Genomic DNA, 22,476 nt, shown 5'->3' on the forward strand with positions numbered 1-22,476 from the left:
AGGGATGTTTTCTGTGATCTCTATCTCCCAGAACAGTTATATTTTAACATCCTCATCCAAACAGGAATGCAGATAAACAGGCTGTGAACTCATCTTGTTGCCCTGTGGTTTGTGCTTTGACAGAAATGACCAATGATTTTTGTACATGAGTAAAATGTTTTCACTTATACCTCTGACTGGGGTCTGCTAGGGCAAAGTGGTCACTCATCAAGTGACCTTGGAGGGCCTAATCAGAGGGATAAATCTAGTATGTAGTAAAAACTGTTGTCTGAGCAACCTATTCAACCCAACTGACTGGGATTCTTACAGGAAATACTTCAGCACACTCTCTGGCAATGCAAAACAAAATAAGAAAAAATGTGGGGGCGGTGTCTTCATGTCAAACTTGTCACCTAAGGCTGATGAACCCCAGTGTAAAAGCTAAAGAAAATTAAGTACTAATCTGTGAATAGTTCAGCCAGGCAAAAGTGAATATGCAGTTGGCATTTACATTAAAAGCTCTAGTCTGCGTTTATCTGTCTCCTCATTCCCTTTAAAAAGAAAATTTTTTTCACCAAAAAGGCCTCAGCCTTATCTACCCAATATAGGTGGCTGTTTTAGATACTGTGTCACAGACTCAATTTGGACACTTAAGGCTCTTGGCTCGTTACAATCATGAACGCAAATTAGTCAGAGACAAAATCATTTAAGTTGGGCAAAATCACTTTTCAGGTGCCCTATGTTTTTCCAATTATCACTGCAAGTCTCCATAACAGATTATACAAAAAACTGAGTATTTATGCACTTAAGTGTTTAATGCAGCCCCTCTATGTCTGTCTCCAGCCAGGGCTGACAGTCACGCCCCGCTCCACACAGCAAACACGCCGGGGTACCACCAGCCTCCTACCTTGGCTCCATCCACACTGATAATCCGATAGCTGTTTCTCGTGCTGTCATAGAAGTAGGAAACAGTTACAGCCTGCTTGCTTGCAGGAACCCAGTTCTTCTTCGTGCTGGGGTCAATTTGGAAGACATGGGCTCTGGTGGTGAAGATGGGCTGTTCTCTGGAATAGGGAGGGACAGGAGAAATGGATGCATGAGTCTGCGGAAGATGAAATGTTCCAGAAGCCCAGCCTTGACCAGGCATGTTGAAAGCACAAGGCAGAGAGTGCCTGGCAATCCCCCAAATGAAAAGACAGAACAGTGACTCTGCCAAGCCATGATCCAGCCTTGGGTACCTCTCCCTGGCATCACTAAGTGACATTCAGCACCTAAAGTTACTGCCATAGCCTGGGAAACAATCAGCTTTTTTCTCCCTGCATTATACTAACTCAGTACCCACCCCTTCCTCAAAACACTTATTTGCAGGAAAGGACATTCACATGCATTCTTTCTTTTCCCATCCACATATTTTGCCAGAAGCAACAAGCCCCCCCCAGCTGGATTTCCTCCTACCAACATTCCTGTTAACTGCTACCTACAGCCAGGGCTCCTCTGTGGATGCACCAAGGACCCCAGTGACCTACAGGCATGGTACAATTACTGAAATATTAATCTCTCTCCTCAGGATCCCACTGCTCTGCGGATGTGCATGAAAATTTCATCAGATGCAAACCAGTCAATCATCCTGGGAAGCGAGGGAAAAAAAGAAACACAACCAAACCCCAGAGCTGATATATATATTGCCTTTTAGTTCAGCTCTCAGTGGATGATGTACCACCCCTGACACCCCATTCCTAAGCACCAGCTCTCCTTGGATGTTTTTCTCATCAAGAAAACTGTGCACACAGTGGAGAGGTTTTGTTTTACCATCAACACGTGACAATGCAAATCACACATAAAGCAGAGAAGACAAAGGACCAAAAGAAACAAATGTGATACACAAAAAGTCATCCAGGCTAAAGATCAGAATTAAGACTTACTTAAATGCCATAAAACTAAATTCACTTCCAACCAGACCTTTAATCCAAGTTTAGCAGTAGAAGTGAACTGCAAATCAAGCTCTGCTGGGCTTTTATATACATTTTTATGCTTTTGGTTCCTAAAAGCTGCAGTATATAATGTTCTGTATTAAGTGTACTGCTCAGCATATTCTTATCCCATACAAAATATCATATCATGAATAGGTACACTTGACAGAATTATGACAGGATTCAAAAACTATTGTACTACAAGAGTTACCACCTAGAATGTTGACCACATGGAAAGTGAAAAGGCTGCCAGGATGAATTTTGCACAAAGCAAATGAAAAGAGGTAGGCAAAAGGCCAGAAAGATCTCTTGTTCTCATATGTTATTCTTTCTTGCTCAAAGAAATAATTATCTTCTATTATTCTCAGTCCCATAGTTTTGGAACTATGTTTTTATTATTATTTCTATAATCTTCAGCTCCTTGTATAGTCACCTGTGCATTTTTTTAATACAACTTCAGACACCGTATGTAGGAACCATATAAACCCTCACACATGATCTTAATCATTGCAGTTAAATTAAAATTGAGGGGAGAAAATTTGCAAATATCAAACAGATAAAGTGATTTAAGAGTAGAATTAGCTCAGTGGAGTAATGGAGTGAACTAGTAAAGCCCAGCAAGGCCTCAGGAGGGAGAAAATAAAACAGTGGTTTTCTCCTTGCAAGACTTATGCAGAGTTCTACATTTTTCCATTTCTGGATGGACAGCTGTGCTGAACCATGTAAAATACTTACTTGAAATACACTGAAATTAGAATGGGACTGTCATGTTACAGCTGTCAAAGAGTAGCATTTGCTTCAGTTCTTCCTTATCAGTAACTCACTGAACCCAGCTCTCATTTCACAGGCTAATATCGATGCCATCCTCGGCTGGGAGGAAAGAAAGGGCAGGTCTCCATTTAAAAGTATTTCCAACATCCATTACACTGGATTAGCACTGTAACGCCCACGAAGGTCATGGAGTTTGTCTGCAATAATGAATGCAGGGAGGGGAAGTTTCTTGCAAGCTGCTTAATCTTAAAAATATGTACTTTCCCCGAGTGAAGGATGATTTTGAATTTATTTTGCCTTTTACTCAGTTCTATATTTTTAGTTGATTCTACTAAAAATTGGGTTTGCTACAGTAATATGACCTAAATATCACAGCTTAAACTTTCCAAAGTTTCCTCCATGCAAACCTATTCCACAAACAACTTTAACTCTGTTATGTCATCTTAATGATACCAGAAAACACTGTTAAAACTACGCCTGGCCTCTTTGCTGCAGGAGCAGTAAGCATATAAATTAAATCTGGAGATAATAGAAGTAGAATGAAGGAAAAAAACCCACAACCATCTATCTCCATTTCTTCAGGAGTCTGGAAGCAGATACTGTTGTCAACAGGAGCTGTATACATGTATCCAAGTGGATAAATTAATGGATAATGAAGCTCAGGGCTTGAGATAGCCAACTATCCTTTCACTTGGGGCTTTTATTAAGAAGTAAAGGCAAAATCTACGTTTCTAAATCTTATTATTATTAAACAACGACGAACCCCCTCCTGCATTTTGTATGTGCAAACAGCAGCTGTAACACTCACAGTGATAGTTGCTAGTTGATAAATCATTAAAAATAAGAAAATGCAATGTGTAAACTTAAGCATTTTGACTCATTTGAGGTAAGTGAGCTGTTGGCCTTCTGTTGAGACTCAGATTTGGAAGGGCCAGTTGGATGCTCCAACCTGTCTCTGACCTTTCTGCCATAGGTGGCTCTACAAGGCAGCAAAGCCCCAGGATTGATTTTTGACCCCCTGGAGAAAAGGAAGCACCCCCAGGACATAGCCTCCTGGATTTCCCAGTGTTGTCTCACAATAATTAAGAAGATGCATTTTTGTGGCTGTGTCTGCCCTGCTGCAGGTCTGTGCTCAGCTCTTACTCCAAGGAGCCCAAACCCACTGCCAGGGCCCATGAGCCAGCACTGGGAGCCGGTGCCACCACACCTTCCCACATACCCACATGTTGGGAAAGCCAACAGCATTGACAAACTCCAGTGGTAAAGCTTTTAACATGGGGGGGGAACATCCTTCACTACATCCCAAACTCCTTTGACCACTGAGGCACACACAGGCAACTATAAAACTGTGGCACTCAATTTTCAAATGAAACGCTGAATTAGTTACTTTTAAAACACTTTACCAGGGCCCTACAGAGCTCCACACAGAGATGGATTATTCTGTGTAACTCACTTGCAGCTTTTGACATTCAAGAAAGCACTTTACTGGTAGAGTAACAGCTTTGTTTCCCAGTGTTCCTTTCATTTTCGTTTTATCAGAGATTTATCAACTTTTATGATAAAACAGCAGCAATGCTAACTCGAAGCTCCTACAGCACATGCTGCATGGTTTGAGCCCCGTGAGCTGGTCGTTCCATGAGGCTGCCAGTTTGCCCGGGGAGGCAGGGAGCAGCAGCACTACCAGCTGGGCTGTGGACTCGCTCATCAGAAGGCAAAGAGAATTTATGAATGTTTAAAATCTCATTAATTTTAACCAAAGTTGTTAATGATTGATTAAATACTCTTTAAAAAAAACCCCAACTGTTTAAAAATCAATTAGACAGTAACATCCACTGTTTAGAGTAAAGCTGCTCGAAAAGTAGAAAATTACACCTAATAGTTCTTTGTTTAGTAATGTAATTTAAGACAGAAAATGCTTTTTATTATTAAATATGGCAAGCATGTTTCATAAATATAATCGCAATTTTCAAGTAACAGTTTACATATTTTAGTCGACCTTTAATTTCTGTCCTTGTGTCATATGAGACATATCTCAAGTAAAAAACAACCATTCTCCATCAATGTCATCAACCTTTTCTGAAGAATTTAAAAAGTGAAAACCGAGACTCTCAAGCTAACTAACTGCTGCACAGCTGTGAGAGATGCAGCATCACTTTCTGGTTAATACATAACCACGCCAAATTTTACAAGTGTGTGACTAGCTGCAAGCCATGTGTTCTACATTACTCTTCCTAATCAACGGGAATGAGCTCTCACCCAGGAAAAGTTCAAATTATTTAATTTAAATTTCCTTGTTTATCACTTGAATCATGAGCACAACCAGTGATTTAAATCACTTCAGCTGTAAAGAGCCTCTGCTGACTGGCAGCCAGTACCCTAAGGGCTGTGGGATGCTGGTGGAGCTGCAGCATGGAGAGCCCTGGCTGGGTGGACAGCCAGCATCTGGGAGAGCCGGGACCCCGGACCCAGCCACGAGTGGGGCCACGTGGAACCAGCTCCAGCTCCGAACCAGGCACTGATGATGTGAACACTTCTGTACTGGAGCAACCCTTTCTGGTAGTAAATACAACACGGTGACTCACGTGGGTGGTTGCAGGATCAGCACTCAAATAGTTTTAAATGCACAAAGCGTCCAGTGCACACGGGTGGATGCGCTGACTGCACAATAAATAGAACAAAGCAGGTCCTTTAATTTTTGTAGGATCTGGAAGATCAAATACAGTTGTGACAGGAGCTCTGGTACTCCACCAGAGGCAAAACCACTATTTGCACATTTTGCTAAAACTTTCGTTAGTGGATCACTTAAAATTTCTGCGATGAGGATTCCTAGTTTACAGGACAGGATTTTTTGTGCTCTCCCAACACTAATAGTAGACAGTCCTGCATTTGCTGTCTAATTTATCAATTGAAATAAAAATATTTTTTGAAAGCACACATCCCCATATATCTGCCATTTGGTGGAGGATGCACATGGCTGCAAACAGCGTATCAGCATAGATATTTTCAAACGTGGTGCTTCCTGCTACAGACCAGCACTGTGCACACGCTGAGCTTTATACTACCTGACAGCACCAGCAATCTGCAGTGATTTGCTGTAACAAGTATTAGATAATGAGGATCTTTCAAGAAAGAAGAGTAGATACAAATGCAAAATCCTACTTTGTGACATATCCCCTATCACTGGTCGTGATACAAAAAAATTTATTTGCTAAACACAACATGATAAACTTGTTGTTAATAGTTCTTTGGATTGAATATCACTACTACTGCCTGACAGTGGAACAAAAAGAGTAAATCCTCTATGTACATCTTCACATATCGTAGTTTGGAATGCCATTAGTATTTATTTGTGATTGTTCAAAAATAAGCAATGTTGCTAAAAAGAAGAGTGCTCTTCTCATACCACCCCTGCCCAGGCATGGCTTTCACACTAGCTGCCCTCAACTCCTGTGTGGCAGTGGGACAGGCACGATGCCAGCTCCCAAAGCCACCCAGCATTACCAGTGCCTCTGATTTCCCCAACATGCATGCACAGCTCCAAAGGCTAATACATATTAGAGAGGCAAACTCATGCCTTTGGTCCCAAATAAAACTGAGTAACTGCATCCTACCCCTTGAAAGCAGCAAGCTCTCCAATCACTCCTCCAAGACCCCAAAAGTCACTGAATGTCCCCCTTCAGCCACAGCAGTGCCAGCACGGGGGGTCCCCAGGGTCCCTCAGGGTGCACAGCTGCCCTGCCAGGCTGCTGCTGCCTTGCCTTTCTAGGTTTTATTGCTGCACGATGGCCCCTGAGCTCACAGATGGAGATTTTTCTCCTATTTGGAACGCTCAGCTCGATGAAAGTCCAGGCAAGTTATGATGCCTAAGAATTACCTGTGAAAATACTGTTTCATCTACCCATAACTCTCCTCACTAGTTCATACAAACACATCTCAAACTTCAAAAGACAACCAACCTCTCTCCCCAAAACACCAAAATCCAAGTAAAGGTATTCCTCTGATGAAGGCATAACTGCTGTGGGCAGAAGTTGCAGTTCATGGTGCCACACACTGCAATACCGCAATCAGTACAGCGGTTGCAGTTAATGCACAATACTGATCTTTGCTCCAAGCAAAAATGAGAGTCCATTATCCTCCAGCCTGTTACCTCTACATGTTGGACACTTGGGGCATCTTGGATAAAATCTTTTTAGAAAAAAGAAAACCACAAAGATTAGCTTCGTAATGATGACCGAGAACAAAGTCAGAGGACCCCTTCTCACTTCTCTGCACACACTCCAGTCAAGGCAAGTGCATCCCCCTTACACTCAGCACAACACAGCAAATTCAGCTGTCTCAGCCCAATCCCTGAGATACTGTCACCTCAATGTCCATCACTGCCCAGATCATGGCTGGGGGCAGGGACCAGGACAGCAGGTTGGGCCCACTCAGCACAGGCTGAGCTGGGGAGAGGTGAACACCAAACCTGCACATTTTTTGGATGTGATAGCAGCAAACTGGCATTTTGCTCCCTTCCCAAATTGCCATATGCTAATTAATCCAGGTCACTCAGATCTCGTCAGCTGCCACAGGCAGGTTCTGGTGCCGGCTGCCAGCCCACACAACTAGCAGAAGCAAATAAGAGCCTGTTTCAACTTGCAAGGGTGCAAAACTCAGCATGAGGTGAGCAGGTGGGTAATGACTCCATTTTACACCTGAAGAAACAGCCAGGGAGAGCGAGATGGCATCCCAGGATAACAGAGACACTAGCAAGCCTGGAAATAAAATTAAATCACCTCATTTTCTCTCTGTAGCTTAGCTATCACTGTCATTGCAGGGCAGTTTTATACCACATCTACCCAGGGAAGTTTTTGACTACCTGAATTTAAAAGGCTAAATCAACAGCTGAATATTCACCACTGAACAAAAGAAAGGATTATAAGAATTAATAGTCTTACAGAGCAGAGAGGAACTATCAGTGGTTTTAAGAGCTGCTCTTCCACACTGTGGAAGAGGGTGGGATGGGATGCCAGCCCTGCAAACCACCCACCTCCAGCTCCTGTTGGTCCTGCAGTGCAAACAGTCCTTCCTCCCCATGCAGGTATTTCCATGGCAAAAATTACTTGTAAGTATGGAGACACAACCCTGAGCAATACAAGGAAGAGAAAAGAGGGAGGCTTTGCTATCAATTGTACACAGGGATGGGAAAACTGGCCCAGAGAGATGGGCTGGGCTGGCAGGGGACAGCTGCTCCCAGGTTTTGCTCTTCTTTATTCTCTCGGTGAAAAAAACACGCAGGCACTCCTGAAAGTGCCTTTGTTGGTACTCGCCAGCCAAGCCCTGTCCTCTCAGGTGGCATTCCCTGCCGCAGGGTGGAATTGGGGGTGCACAGAAGGTACAGGGAATGACTTCTGGAAAACCCAGACTACTAGGACAGAAATTACACTGCTCCTAAAAAGAGAGAAAACAAGGAAGAGAAACAGCTATTTTTAAAATAGAATTTACTCCAAGTCCTTCTTTCCAGTCTTTCAGCTGCTGAAATGCCTATTTTTTAGGCAGACCACTCTCCTCACAATGAGGTTGAAGTGCTGAATCTGGCAGCAGTGTTAATCAAGGGCAAGGTCATGCAACTCGTTCAAATATCCAGTCATGATTCTCTGGTGCCCACTTGATACTAGAAATTCATGATAAAAATCCATCTTTTTAGCTTCCTTCACTTATAAGCATTATTATTTAAACACAATACAATGAGCAAAAGTGCTTCTTGCATTTGTAGGAAACATAATAGTGCCAGTTACTTAGACAGAAAAAAAATAAGAATACAACTAGCTAGCTAAAGAGGAATTGTCTGTTAAAAGCACAGACATTAATTAAACTAATTTTTGATCTGCACCTAAGTAAATCCAAAAGAATAAATCTTGAGGACAAAAGCTCTCAGCTTGAAAATCATTGTAACATCTGTGAGGTCTCACAATACCACTACGCCTTTATGAAGTCAATATACAAATTAAAAGGCTTAACTCAGGCAGTGAGAAAGCTCACACTTTATTTTGGGGCTATCTCCAGAGGTCTATTAACCTTTCAAGACACTGTGAATAAACAATTATACGCAAGTGACAGGAACTGAGAAGACCCTGAACTAATCCTTCATAGGTAAGGTTATTTATTGGAAAAAAAAGAAGTTGAGACACATGAGTATAAAACTGGTTGTGTAACTCTGACCATTCCGAGATTTTTCACGAGAAGGCATTGAAAAAGGATCCATAAATCTGCACCCTCAGTAACGTTTACACTGCCTCCTATTTGCATACATATAAATTCAAACTCTGTATTTTGGAAAAAATACTTGTACTCTGTTTACACCCAGCACCTCTCCTACCCTTGTGACAAAAGAGTCTGGATCAGCACATGAACAGCCCCCCAGAGTCATCCTATTTTTCTTGCTTGGTTAAAAATCACCTCCTCTGTGTTTACTCCAGCTTCAGTGGAGTTAATGCTTTTAGCACAGCCTCCTATGTGGCACAATGTTTGTGTTGTAATATTTCAGTGAGAAATGCCATTGTAAATTGAAAGTGTAAATCCTGGACTGGATAGCACAGGCCTGTAGGAACAGAAGCACATTCTCCCCCAGTGCTTTGTCTGTAGTGCCCACCTCAGGGCACAAGGGGATGTCACTGATCCCAAGCTCTGGATCACAGACCCGCATACACAGACCAAAATCTACCCCATGTAGCTGGCACTGGGAAGGATGAAGCACCAGCACACACTGGTCTTGTATTTTACATGTTCAGGGCTGCTCTAGAAAGCTTTCAGCGAGCTCTGTTACAGCACAAAGGCAGCTGGAGCAGGAGGGACCCCATAGAAGCTCATTGTGGTGGGATGTACAGGGCTGAACCAGCCCAGGGGCTCCCCATGTGCAGGAAACACTCAGCTCACCCCCACAAGGCACACATCAGCCTCCACTGCTGTCACAGAAGGCCAGCAGAAACTGGACAAAACCACAGCTCTGCAGCCCTGTGCCACCATCAGTCTTCTCCTGCACAGATGAAACACTATAGGGGCTGCCTGGTTTGTTTTACAAAGGAGAAATAAGAAGCCAGTGTACAGACCTGAACTGCACCAAGCAGAATACAAAAAGAGGCAGTACTCCTGAGAGCCCTCACCCATCCCACCAGCAATGCCCAGGACCCCCCAGCACTGGCCTTGCCAGGGAAATGAGGTGCCAGCAGCCCCAGTCACTCCTGGGTTTCCTCACCCCCTGTCAGACATCAGACACATCTACAGTTGGCACTGGAGACAAATAATCAAAGAAGAGAAATAATGCAAACACACTTTCAAAGAAATAGAATAGTTTATTTTGCATTTGTAAACCAGCAGAAAATTCCTTTAACATGCTAGTGGAGTCTTGTATTGCTACTTTTAACTCTTCGCACTTCTGCATGGCAGAAGGCTTGGGGTACTTTGAGGCTGTACATGCTATTTGGTGTTTATTTAAGAAATGAAGAGGCTAAATGTCAGAGGATATATGATCAAAGCACAGGTATCTGCAAACAGAAGGTTGAAGTAAAACACAATGTGTTTGTCCATGTAAAACCCACTGACGCCACCAGGGCAGCATCTTTATGTTTGGGACTTTTTCTCCCCAACCCCCGTGCTATAGGAATTTGCATGGCTGATGAGGTTATCTTTGCACAAAGCAATCTGAAAACTTGATTTCAATCAGTGGCATAATCAAAGCCTCACTATTGCAAAATAATATGATTAAAGACTCCATTATTTCAAACGCCACAGCACTAAGCAGATCCTTGGAGGGGAGTACTTTTGTGCACTAATCCATGCATGTAATTATCGATATGCTTTCCCATGCCCTATTCAAATGCTCTCCCCTGAGGCTTTTCTTCCACTTACACTAGGGAAAAAAAAAAAAGCCAATCAGTTCAGTTTAAAGAACAAGTTGTATAACTCTTTTTGATCTACTGCCTGAAGGATCAAATAAGGAATTCTACCAGCCATAATGTCAGAAGCAAACGATAGGGCTTTGCTGGTCCTGATGGCCACCAGCACGTGCTGGAGCACAGGCAGGGCAGGGCAAGTGCCCTGTGCTGGGACATGCTGCCACCAGAGCACCTGGGCTAATAATGCACTCAGGGCTGAGTGCTTCGTTAGTCTTCAAGAAAAGGGGTGCAAACAGATGGCTTAATACAAGGCTGCACGTCTTTAATGAAACTTAAGGATGTAAAAATTAAAAGCAATTAAAGGATAAGCACTTTGCTCTGTAAGAGATTAGAAAAATGCAATCCAATGCCCACGTGGGGTTTTCAGTGCGTGTATCAACTTGCCTGCGCTGAGAACAGCACCAGGCTGGCAACAGCACTGCCATGTTTAAATTGATTTGATGCTACCAGAGCAAGTCGTCTAGAAGACAAAAATCACCAAAGGTAGTCAAGAGCACCAAAGATAGTGTATTAAAAACAGCAAAGAGAGGTTCAGTGCAAGCACAGCCCTTGTGCTCACAGCCAGGAACCCCACAGCTGCAGTCAGGCAAGGGCAAGGTGCTGGACACAAGCATGGCTACAGCCAGCCTCATTCCCCACTCAACGCAGTTTAAATTAGACTGTCTGAAAAGAAGCAGATTTCAATTTTCTGGTGATTTTAATAGACTAATAGAATCAACAACCAGAGTGTGCTGGTTGCTGCTAACATGCAGGCAGCACCTCTCTCTGGAACTGACGGACAGAGTTTTTGAAACTCATGTATCTCCTAGCAGCCAGTAAAATAACACGACACATTTCTTCTGCTTCCAGTTAAAACCACAAAGGAAATTTCAAACATTTAGAAGCTAACATTATTCACTTTGATCTTTAAAAATATAACACCATCTGTTACCATCAGATTTACAGTACAGATCTCAGATATGTACATTATTTGTTGGTATAAAAAGCTGTCAGCAGCCCTAGCGCAAAAGCAGCGATACTGTGGTAATCTCCTGAGTTTCAGAGAGAAAAACTACTAATTTGAAAAGCATAACCAACAGGTTATTCATGAGAAACATAGTATCTGCAAAACAAACACCACTTCCCTTGCCACAAAACCCACAAACCCAAACCCCTACAGCTTGCTAACACTGCAAACTGTGCATATTTGCAGGTAATATTGGGAGAAACTTATCCCAAAAGTTCCTGAACCTCAATAGCCAACTATTTCTGATCCCTGCAGTCCTGCTCCCTTGGCACTTCTGATTTCTCCATGTCAATGCCTCCAACTTTGTGTGTGTTACATGAGGTACAGGTTATATGAGGTGTGGGCTATGGAAGGATTTAATTTCAAGTATCACCACTTTTCATGCTATGCAGTGCATAACTACGTGTTATAATGCAAATATGCCAAAAAAAATTACATTCTCCTGTCAACAGAATCTCAAAAACTAGTGTGGGCTGGCTGAAAATTTGTAGAATAAACAAGACATAGCACACATTCCTATTATAAACTTATTATGCAAGATGAGTTTGGGTAATAAATAAAACCTAATAAAAAGTTCAAGTTATTTTCTGGATATTCCAAATCTAACTCCAGTTTCAAGGATATGGCAGTTCTGAGGGGCCACGCTAGGATGCCTGCTGGGGTGAGATTGGCAGGAGTAGTCAAAAGTCAGAACTTTATACTGTCAGATCATTAGGAGCTTTAAAATGAAAAGGCCTTGACCTTTTCTTAAAAAAAAATTATTCATTCTTCTGAAAAGCCAACTTCTTGCTTTTCTGATGTCAAACAAGAAACCTTGAAAATAAATTCTTACCTGTATGATGCAAATGATGACATTCCTTGTGTTTGTAATATTTAGCTTTTTTTGCCTTGGAAATGAATACAACAGGAGAGGACATAGTATTTTTTTTCCCCTGTGACACACTCTGTCCTGCTGGTATCTCTTGATTGAACAACTGCAAGTAAATCTTTCTTTTCCTTATCAAATTATGGTCTGTTAGACATAAAGAAATCCAATTAGTGCTACAAAAATTAAGGCATACCATTTCCTCAGTCTCATTTACACCAATATAGACTTTTTTCTTTGTGTCAAGGGTGAAGGACACAGCTGAATGATGGGATTTTTTCCATCTCATTTATATATTGATGTAATAAGGGCAGACAGGTAGGCCCTATGCAAGTGCTGATTCTGTCAGCAGCCGAAGTTGCCAGGACTGTGAATGTTGTCACTTATAGATTGATAAATGGACTACATGGACTAATTGTATTCCAGCATCTCTGGACAGATGGCAAATCTTACAGCCATATGGTGATTATTTCCACTGAGCTGAAAGTATATTAACACTTACCAAAATGTTTGAAATGATGAGATGATCTGAAATAATTTTTCCATGAACTGGGATAAAAACAATGGGCTTGGATGGGCTGGCACGCTGGGGCTGGGCTCTCTCCCAGGATTCCCGTTCCACGCAGGCTCCAGGGCCTGCGGGTATCGCAGTTATTGATGAAACTGGCTGTGTGCTGGGTCCTCAGCTGGAGCCTGTGTGAGCGCCAGGGGACTGTGGGACTCATTTTAGCTCTTCTGCCTTGCCCTTATTTAGTTGCCACTATCTGCTGCTTGATACGCCGGCTGCCCTGTCAGCTGGCAGCACTGATACAAACACTTTCTTTTCCTGGTATTTTTTTCTCATTCCTCTTCTTCTCTCTGGTTGAAAAGAAACTGCAAACACACTGGAGGAACTGAACACAGGGTCTCTGGACTAGGACTGACCGAGCAATGTGCACCTGCAGCCCAAAAAGCCAGTCATATCCTGGGCTGCATCCCAAGAAGTGTGACCAACAGGTCAAGGGAGATGATTCTCCCCCTCTACTCTGCTCTTGTGAGACCCCACCTGGAGTATTGCATCCTGGCCTGGAGCCCCAACATAGGCAGGATGTGGAGCTGTTGGAATGAGTCCAGAGGAGGCCACAAAGATGATCAGTGGGCTGGAGCACCTCTCATATGGAGACAGGCTGAAAGAGTTGGGATTTTCTGCCTTCCAGAACCTAAAGAGACTACAAGAGAGCTGCAGAGCAACCTTTTACATGGACATCTAGTGACAGAACAAGGGGTAATGACTAAATGCTGAAAGAGGGCAGCTTTAGATTAGATAATAGGAAGAAATTCTTTCCTGTGATGGTGATGAGGCAGTGAACAGGTTACCTAGAGAGATTGTGGCTGCCCCATCCCTGGAAGTGTTCAAGGCCAGGTTGGATGGGGCTTTGAGCAACCTGGTCTAGTGGAAGGTTTCCCTGCCCATGACAAAGTTGGAACTAGATGATCTTCAAAGTCCCTTCCAACTCAAACCGTTCTATGACTATACATGCACTATATACATTTAGTTATCCCCATGTCTGCTCCCAAAAGAGGAATTAGCTGGGAGGGGACAGAACTACACCCCAGCAACCCTGTAAAACAAATCAAACCAGCTGGATGGTGACAAGAGGCTCACCCTGCTCACTGACAACTTTGTGAGCCATTGCTAAGTTCTGCAGTGCTCCTTCAGCACAAAGCTGGTAGCTCAGTGTGTTTACCAAATGCAAGTAAAGCACATCACGCTGACACACATCCCAAAGACAACAGAAAATGCTTATGACTGCATCCTTTACTGATACTTTTGCTGTGGGGCTTTGATCTTTTTATGAGATATATGCAGCAGTGAATTCATCCTTCTAACAACGGGACAATACATGCAGGAGACATGATCCTCTTCTGATCTGAGTTACTGCTTATTTATACCAAACAAATGTGAGCAAAATGAGCTCAAATTCTAGAGAGATGTTTATGCCAGAATAACAACCTACATTACACAATTTAAATTATTTTTTTGCTTCATTTTCAGAACAAAATTCTGAACATTTATTTGTTTTAAAATAGGATTAAAAAATAATGTTTTATATTCTGCAGTAATTTGTTTGGCATGTACGCTCATGGTAGGTAAGTTCTTGGTAGTGGAAACAGCCACCTCCCTTGCTGGAGGAGAAAGTTCATGCACCAGTTTCCCCTGCTTGCCATAAGTAAAATACAGCAAGTCAAAAGACAGAAATTGCACTCTTCGTAGTCCCTGTGATCTAAAATTAGTGCCTGGTGTTGGTATGCAGAATGGATCGAGTACTCGCTCAGCCACTGAGGATAAGGTGCCAACTGGTGAGAAATTCTTACTATGCTTTTCGCACATTCACACTTTAGCACCCTAAGAATTAAATCGATTTGGTTTGTAAGGTCTCTATTACAGGACTCCCTAAACACAGTTTTCTTTTAGGAAGCTTTACCACCCCTGAAAGGCAGCGAAAAAGCATTTTGGTGGCCCACTTCTCCCTAGACAACCCAGACTTGCCCTGTGTTTTTCCATGTGCCTCCAAGCCAACACTTTGACCCAGGCTTGGAGCTGCTGCCACCCTGGGCACCAGCCAGGCTGTCCTCCCCCCAGGCAGCAGCAGTAGCTCCAATGTCACCGCAGGGGAAGGAGAAGTGCCAAAAGGAGATAGAAAAAGAAAAGAAAGGGAGGAAAAGTAACTTAACTCCAAGGTGCAAAGTTTGGACCAACCTGTTTAACTCATGGAAATCAGCTGTTCTTTTATGGCATAACAGACAGCACTGAACCATCCCAAATCGTTCCCAGCAGTTGTGTGTCTATTTTCTCTTCTGGCCAATAATTCAGAGGTCATCCTGTATAGCAGTTGACAAGCATAATCCCTTTCCAGTACAACCTCATTCACTTGTGCTAATTCAACAGTTATTGGAAAGAGTGTTGCAAATCAGGGCAACATTACCTTGATATTTAACAAGAGAAGCTGTACAGAGTTGCACAATATTGCCCTCCCTCCTAAGGACAAGGATGCCAATTCATAAGGCAGGGAGGAAAGACCAAGCAGGGAATGCAAAGTAGATTAGATATTTTGATTCCATTCCAAATTCTAAGCTTAAAATATAAAAAACTTTGGCAACTTCTCCCCCATAGAATTTGAAATGCTAATTTCTAACTCAATGGAGAAAAGTTCTTGCGAAGATCTGAACAATACATACACAGGATAATTACTTTGAGGCTGAAAAATTCAGAACAGACCTTCCCTGTAGAGGGAAAAGCAGGTAACCACAAGCACAGGAGAGGTGTTTACCTCAGGCTTTGGTCGAGGTGATGAAGGAAGCTGTCCCTACAGCCCTCTGCAAAAACCACAGCCTTTCTCCCCAGAAAAGTCTAAACAGGGCAAAAGAGATTGCTTGGGATTATCAGACTGCACATGATTATGTCCTTGAAAGATGATGCATCTTCCATAATATGCAATTTTGAAGGTCTCAAAAAACAGATGCTCAGAACTTTCTGTCTGGGGAATGTCTTTGAGGATCACACAGAAACTTTAAAGACATTATTTGTCGTTCAGCTCTCTCCAAAGACAAAGTGGAATTTCACATTGTGCACAAACGGCCATTTCCCCGCTCCAAAGCACAGAGGAAGGTGAAAGAGACACAGAGGGGAAAGATAAACTCCCCAAGGAAGCAGGGACACATAACACACTTCTGGATTTGCCTGGGAGGAGATGAGCAGCCCCCCTTTCGACCCCAAATAACTCCCAAACCAACAACTCCCTCTCTGGAGCGTGGGATCTGGTCCTTGCTCCACAGTTTTTGTATTTCATTGTAACTGAGATTAGACACTCAAGCTTTTAATTCAACTCCCTTGAATTTGGGTGGGTGTAGTGAAGTGACAGATCCCTGTTCTCAGTCAAGCCAGTTTCTTTTCTTCTTGAAAAGGACCATAAACCAAATTTGACTGATTTTTATGAATGAGCATTTTTAGAAGATACTTTAAATACAAGTTTATAACCACTATAAACAACAGGCAACTTCAAATTAGCTGTCTCCTGTACTGGACTACATAAGCAACAAACAGCTGTCAAAAAAAAATAATCATGAAAAGAGAGAGCTCTCATTCACCTGTGTGCTGTTAAGTTTTAGGCAACTGAATCTCCTTTATTATTTAAAAAAAGAATAAATTTCTCCCTATCCCAGCTGGAGGAGAGAGGATTACTATGACAATCACTGAATTTTATATGTACATGAAGAGTCCAAAGATACTTTTATCTCCTTCTTGAATACTCAAGGGCAGCACTTGGGCCCTTGAAGTGCATCGTGCCCACGAGCACTGTGGCACTGTCCTGTCTGGGTAGAAACCTCCCAGGTCAGGGAGGAGTATTTCAGCTTTGGGGCTATCAGGGGATTGGACTACATGAGAGTGTAAGAAGTAAGGGCTTTACCTGGAGGGGCAGTGCATAGGTACACTCATGTACAGGCCACACCACGTACAGACTCATCATAAGACAAAAAAAAAAAAACAAACCAGATTTGTGAGGGTTTTCCCACTTTGTGAAAAAAGGAAAGTGCACAAATGCTAAATAGGTGTTTAAGAGAGAGGGTAAAGTGCCTAGACCTCCTTCTTTGCATAAAGGTGGAATGAGATTAAATTGACCAGCTTATGGCTCTCAAGTTGAGAAATCCCACTTCCAAGTCAAGACATGTACATAGTGGACGTGTGCTTATGGAGACACAGTAGAATAATCCAAACCGACAGCTCTGGGAAAAAGTAAGTTAATAGGGATTGACGACATCCCCTTCAGGATTGGCATCAGATCATCCTGCATGCCAGAAACTGCTCTATCCCAAAAGGTAGGACCCTCCAAGGGCAATTGTCATCACCTCTCTGCAAGCCAAATGTCCCACTTTGAGGCACGAAGCAAGTTTTACATCTGCAATTCATACAAAAATTTTATCTATGTGATTTGTAGGACTTGGGGCTGTGGGCAACATGGGGACAACTACACTGCTGCCAGACAGTTTGTCCCACTGTCTGAACTACCCACCAGAACAGATATCCTGACTCTTCTTTACACATCACCATTTCCAAAATAAATGCTAATAAGGTGTCAGACTCTCCCCACATTTCCCACGCACCCTCCAAGCAGCTCAGCATCCCAGCACAGTCCTGAGAGCTGGCTGGGGACATTTTACACTTCTCATTTTAAAGAACTTCTCCAGCTTTTTTCAAATGCTCTTATTGACAATTTTCAACATCACAAAACAGATCACATGTTCCCACTTAAACAACTGCAGGAAGACATTTTAGATGTGTGCAACAGATTCATAGTGGGAAGCTGGAATACAAAAGCCTGATAAAAGCTGGGAATGAGACAAAGGCAACAAAGTGTTGCTGTTACAGACTTACAGAGCAACTCACCAACAGCAGAGAACTTGAGTCAGTCACTGCAGTGCAATTAATATGAGGGGAGACTATGCATCTTGAAGTACCACGTTTTCAAAAGCAAAAGTGTTGCTCAATACTCCCCAGCTCCGGCTGCACTACCTGCACTTCTTCCAGGAGTGAAACAGTAAGTAATGAATACTGAAAAAAAGATGGTCACACCTCCACACATAAAATTAACGTTTCCCTTCAACGCCACACAAAATTAAAATTTTGTATTTCCACCCCCCCGCCCAAAAAATACAGTAGTTCCATATCTGAGGAGAATCCACTGCAAAGTGTTAAGCAGAGGCAAACAGCAAGTATTTATTCAGTAAGTACATGTACAGCATTATTTCACAGTCCACAAGGAGGGATCTTCAGTACAAGCAGAAGCAACTCAATACAAGCTGGCTACATATTTTTAAACATATTCCACAGAGGCCTTTGCTATCTTGCTGCACTGAGGTACTAAACGTTGCCTGATAAGAATGCAGTTGTAGGATTATTATTATTATTATAATGAAAATGCTAACAGGGAACAACACTGGCAGCTCTGGAGGGCTCTCCCTGGCCTCTTGATGTGTAGGCAGAAAAGTGCAACTTCTACAGAAAATTTCTTTTTGAATTGCAGCAGGGTTCAAGCTTCTAAATCCTGTAGGCTGCAGTGAAACTTCCAGATGGAAAGGAAACAGTTTGTCCCTTCAGGAATTCTTACAATCTTGCATTTTGATAAGCCACGTCAAATAAATAAAATCAGATCAGTGCATGGAGGAGGCAGGAAAGGAGGATGCAATGCCACTGAAGGGAACAGGCTTTGCACAGTAACCAGCACACACTACTGCTCACACCTCTGTCACCAGGCCCTCTTTTCCCTCTTCCCCCTGTCTCAGATCTGCTCGCTCTTTCTCCACGATAAAGCCACTGTTGTTTTGCAGTTAAAGCTCCCAGTCTTGCCAGCCTTCAACATGAAGCCCACAAATCCTAGAACACCTACACAGCAGAGCCTCCTGCTCCCCTATGAGTCACTAAGCAGGCTGTCCCACTTGCTGATGTCAGCCAGCAACATCCATTTTTTTAAAAAACAAATCCTAAAACACCTCGACCATCAATTATTTAAAATATTATCTTCATTTTAATCCTGACCCCAGTGGCAAAATTCCCATTACGAAGCAATTCAGAGTGATGCAAGAGGATCCAATAGCCTCTAATAGTTGCTACGTCAATGAGGAGTAAGCAGCCAGCTACTCGTGTCACACATGAGCTAAGCACATCCAAGCCGGCAGCAGCGGGCAGATTTCTTTTGCAAACAGGCAGAGAGCAGCTAGGATGTGTCACCAAAAATATAATCAGAGATCAACTGCATCAGCCAATCCCATCTTGTACATTTTGCATGAGTATGTATTACACAATCCCTACTCACACCGTCCCTAACCTGTGCTGGGTGATGTGTGGCTGTGGCGCAGCAGCAACCTTCCCCAATACTAATTGTCTGTTCCCTGCCTAATTGCTCTTGCCATTAAAAGTGCTTCTTTAATGCTCAAGCTTAAACACACTTCTCGTCTTTGTTTGAAAGCAGTGCCCTTGTCACATTCTGAGGTTTAATAACAGGATCGTCAGCTATTTACAACGTGCTGCTGAATTATCAGAGAAACATAGTTGAAATATGTTCCCTGAGCACATTAACATCCTAAAGAGCTATGGCCAAATCACACTATAAACAAGTCACATGCTGTATTTGTGGTGCACAAAGTGCACAAAGGCGATAGACAGCATTCAAGGTGAAAGCTGACAGACATTTGAACATGTAGCAGCCTTCAGGAGCGAGGACCTTCCCACTCTGCACACACCCTATCACAAAGTCAACAGGAAAACCAACAGCTGATTCAAAATTCTTGTGTGTCCTTAAGTGTATGTTCATGGTGAGGCTATTTATCTTAGGCACCACAATAATAGAGCCAAATGAATGAATAAAATGAATACACAGCACTGCAGGAAATCTAGATGTAAAACCAGGCTGATGCCCTTGCTCTTGGGTTCTCGGCAAACTCACTGCCCTTCTCTGCCTGTTTCAGTCACGCTGGGAATATGTTTGAAAGAACAGTTTAAGACACTTGGTCAGATCTTGGATCAGTTAAAAAACTTTCAGTTTAAAGGAACTGATCATCAAATAATTCTTTTTAACATTTCAAATGATGCCCTTGTTATCAGGAGACCATTCTCTTTTCAAATAGGAAGAAGGGCTTGAGGGACATCTCAACTTCGTGGAGAATATTTTATTTATAAATTTTTTCTCAAGTGATAATCAAATTAACAGTGGTAATTAATTAAGTTAGCAGCTGAAAGCAACTTGAGTATGATGACTCTCTTAGCACTGAGTTTTCTTTGTGTTCACTCTCTACGGCATACTGTATATGAGCAAATGTTGGAGAAATTTGCAGCACAGGACTCAAACTAGTTGTGGTACTGGCAGATTTTTCCTATTGTCATTTGCTAAACTTATCTCTAGCAGACCCTACAACATTTTTATAATTTCTTGTCAGTATAATCTACTTTCATGTCAGTCATTCCTCCATAATTTCTTTCTGCTACTCTTTTATTAGCTTATTTCTTAATTTCTCCCAATACCATGTTTTACTCAGAGCTTATTCACACAGATTTTTGCCTAAATTCAGTTATGTGCATCTGTCTGCACTGCTATGAACTCCTCACATAATTGTGAGAGGAGACAATGGGGCTTGGATGAAACTCTACCAGAGGCTTGTTCACTCACTTGAATGCAACCACACCAAAACCCTAAGCACACACAGATCATAAGGATCTAGCTATTTGGTCTTTTTTTCCTCTACCCACCCCACCAAGATCCCTGCCTCTCTAACCTTATTTAAACACACATAAACAACCTAAATAAGGGATTACATACTGTTGAGGTCAATGGAGCTTTCCCATGCATTTCAGTGAACCAAACATACTGCTCCAGAACTAGAGTTCTCTGGACCTGACTTTTCCACTGGATTTTGTACAGACGTGTATCTGTACACAGAGATGCCAAAACCTCCAAATCAGAACAGCAGTTGTTTATATTTACTCTGTAAAATGGGAATATCTACATAAGGAGCCAAGGATGTGAAGAATCAAGCACCCCCAGCCAGCTGCTTCAAAAAACATGAGATAAACAGCTTCAGCATCTATCAGATCTCAGTCCCTTTCCTTGAACAACACCAACACCAGTTGGATGATGTCTGATATAATCTGCCCCCCCCCCCCAAGCTATGGTAGGAACTGAACTGAAGCTGCTGACCTTAAAATCTCAAAAAAAGAGCCCCTGAGCTCACAGTACCAACTCAGCTGTGTTTGGGCATATGCTCATCCCAGCCCTGCTTTGAGGGACCCTGGACTGCAGTGAGAGGCAGGTGCCACTCCCAGGGTCCCAGGATGCCTCCTTTCCTCACAGACAGATGGGTTGGCCAAACTTTGAAGAGAGCTGGTGCAAGACTCTCATGGATTTCAGCAGGAGCTGGATGAAAGCCAAGGTGAATTTCCTCTACAACACACTATTCCCTGCCACGGAGCTTCTCAGGCAAAGCTTATCACCATGGTTTCTAAAGTACTGCTGGTACCGGGAAAGTGAACACCCTTCAAAATTAACATCTTCCTATAACATGAGCCTCATCACATCTTCTGCTTCCTTCACCTTCTTCTTCCCTCACCCTCACTCATCATGCCTTTTACTCCCCAGATAAAGCCACGTATTGGCCAATGGACATTACTACTGCTGACAGCAAAGGGGAGAGTGCAAGGCAGACTTTCCTTATCTCTTAAATGTCACTGCATAATAAAAACATTAAACATGCCCTCAGTAATATAGCCCCCAATTGCACCTTTCCATGAATATATTACATGGAGAACAGTTTTGTTCAAGAGTCCAGTCACCCTAAGATGAGGTTACTTCATTTCTTGATCTAGGCTTGGAAACTCATCTTTTCCCACCTTCCTGCTAGTGGGCTCAAAGCCCACCTGGGGGAGGTATGGACTGATCCCAGCTGGAGGGGACTAATTTATCACATTAGCCCACGAGGAAGCAGCAGAGGGAAGACATCTCATGTCAGCCAAAAGAAATGTGTGCTGTGAGCTAGTTCATCACCTGTATAGCACACACTTCTACATGGTTGTACAGCTTTCTGCAATAATTTCTAACAGTCAGAGGCCTCGTTTTAAATTTTATATGATTTACAAAACATATCTAACATTCAATTTTATTGCTAGAGGGTATTTACATTGATTTGAGTTTTAATCCAACAGATATTATAAATAACAGCTTCAGCACAAGTGAAGTGATTTACAGGTCTAATCTAAAGTGGATACTTGTCACACACCTCATAACAAGAAATATTTTGTAATGGAGAGATAAGGAAATACAAAGTTACTACAGAAATGAAAATAGTAAACGAATTTAAACACAGATGAAGCGCTACCCAATACCTCCTTAAATCAGCTAAGACCTAAACCTCAAGCATCTTTAT

At 42.5% G+C, this 22,476-nt stretch overlaps 1 protein-coding gene across 5 annotated transcripts in view; it reads right to left on the minus strand.

Moving 5' to 3' along the window:
• HOMER2 (homer scaffold protein 2) overlaps positions 1-22,476 on the minus strand; it is a 63,994-nt gene that overhangs the window by 38,314 nt on the left and 3,204 nt on the right. For 3 of the 5 annotated variants that reach the window (XM_064668900.1, XM_064668898.1, XM_064668897.1), the window contains exon 2: positions 887-1,043. The exons of 1 other annotated variant lie outside the window; for it this stretch is intronic. In XM_064668900.1, coding sequence (XP_064524970.1) covers positions 887-1,043 — 157 coding nt within the window. Of the gene's footprint in view, positions 1-886; positions 1,044-12,492; positions 12,673-13,027; positions 13,350-22,476 lie in introns of those variants that run through there. One more of the 5 variants, XM_064668899.1, reaches the window with a different exon arrangement.

Source organism: Pseudopipra pipra, chromosome 12 (genome assembly GCF_036250125.1).
Source record: "Pseudopipra pipra isolate bDixPip1 chromosome 12, bDixPip1.hap1, whole genome shotgun sequence".
Classification (NCBI taxonomy): Eukaryota; Metazoa; Chordata; class Aves; order Passeriformes; family Pipridae; genus Pseudopipra; species Pseudopipra pipra.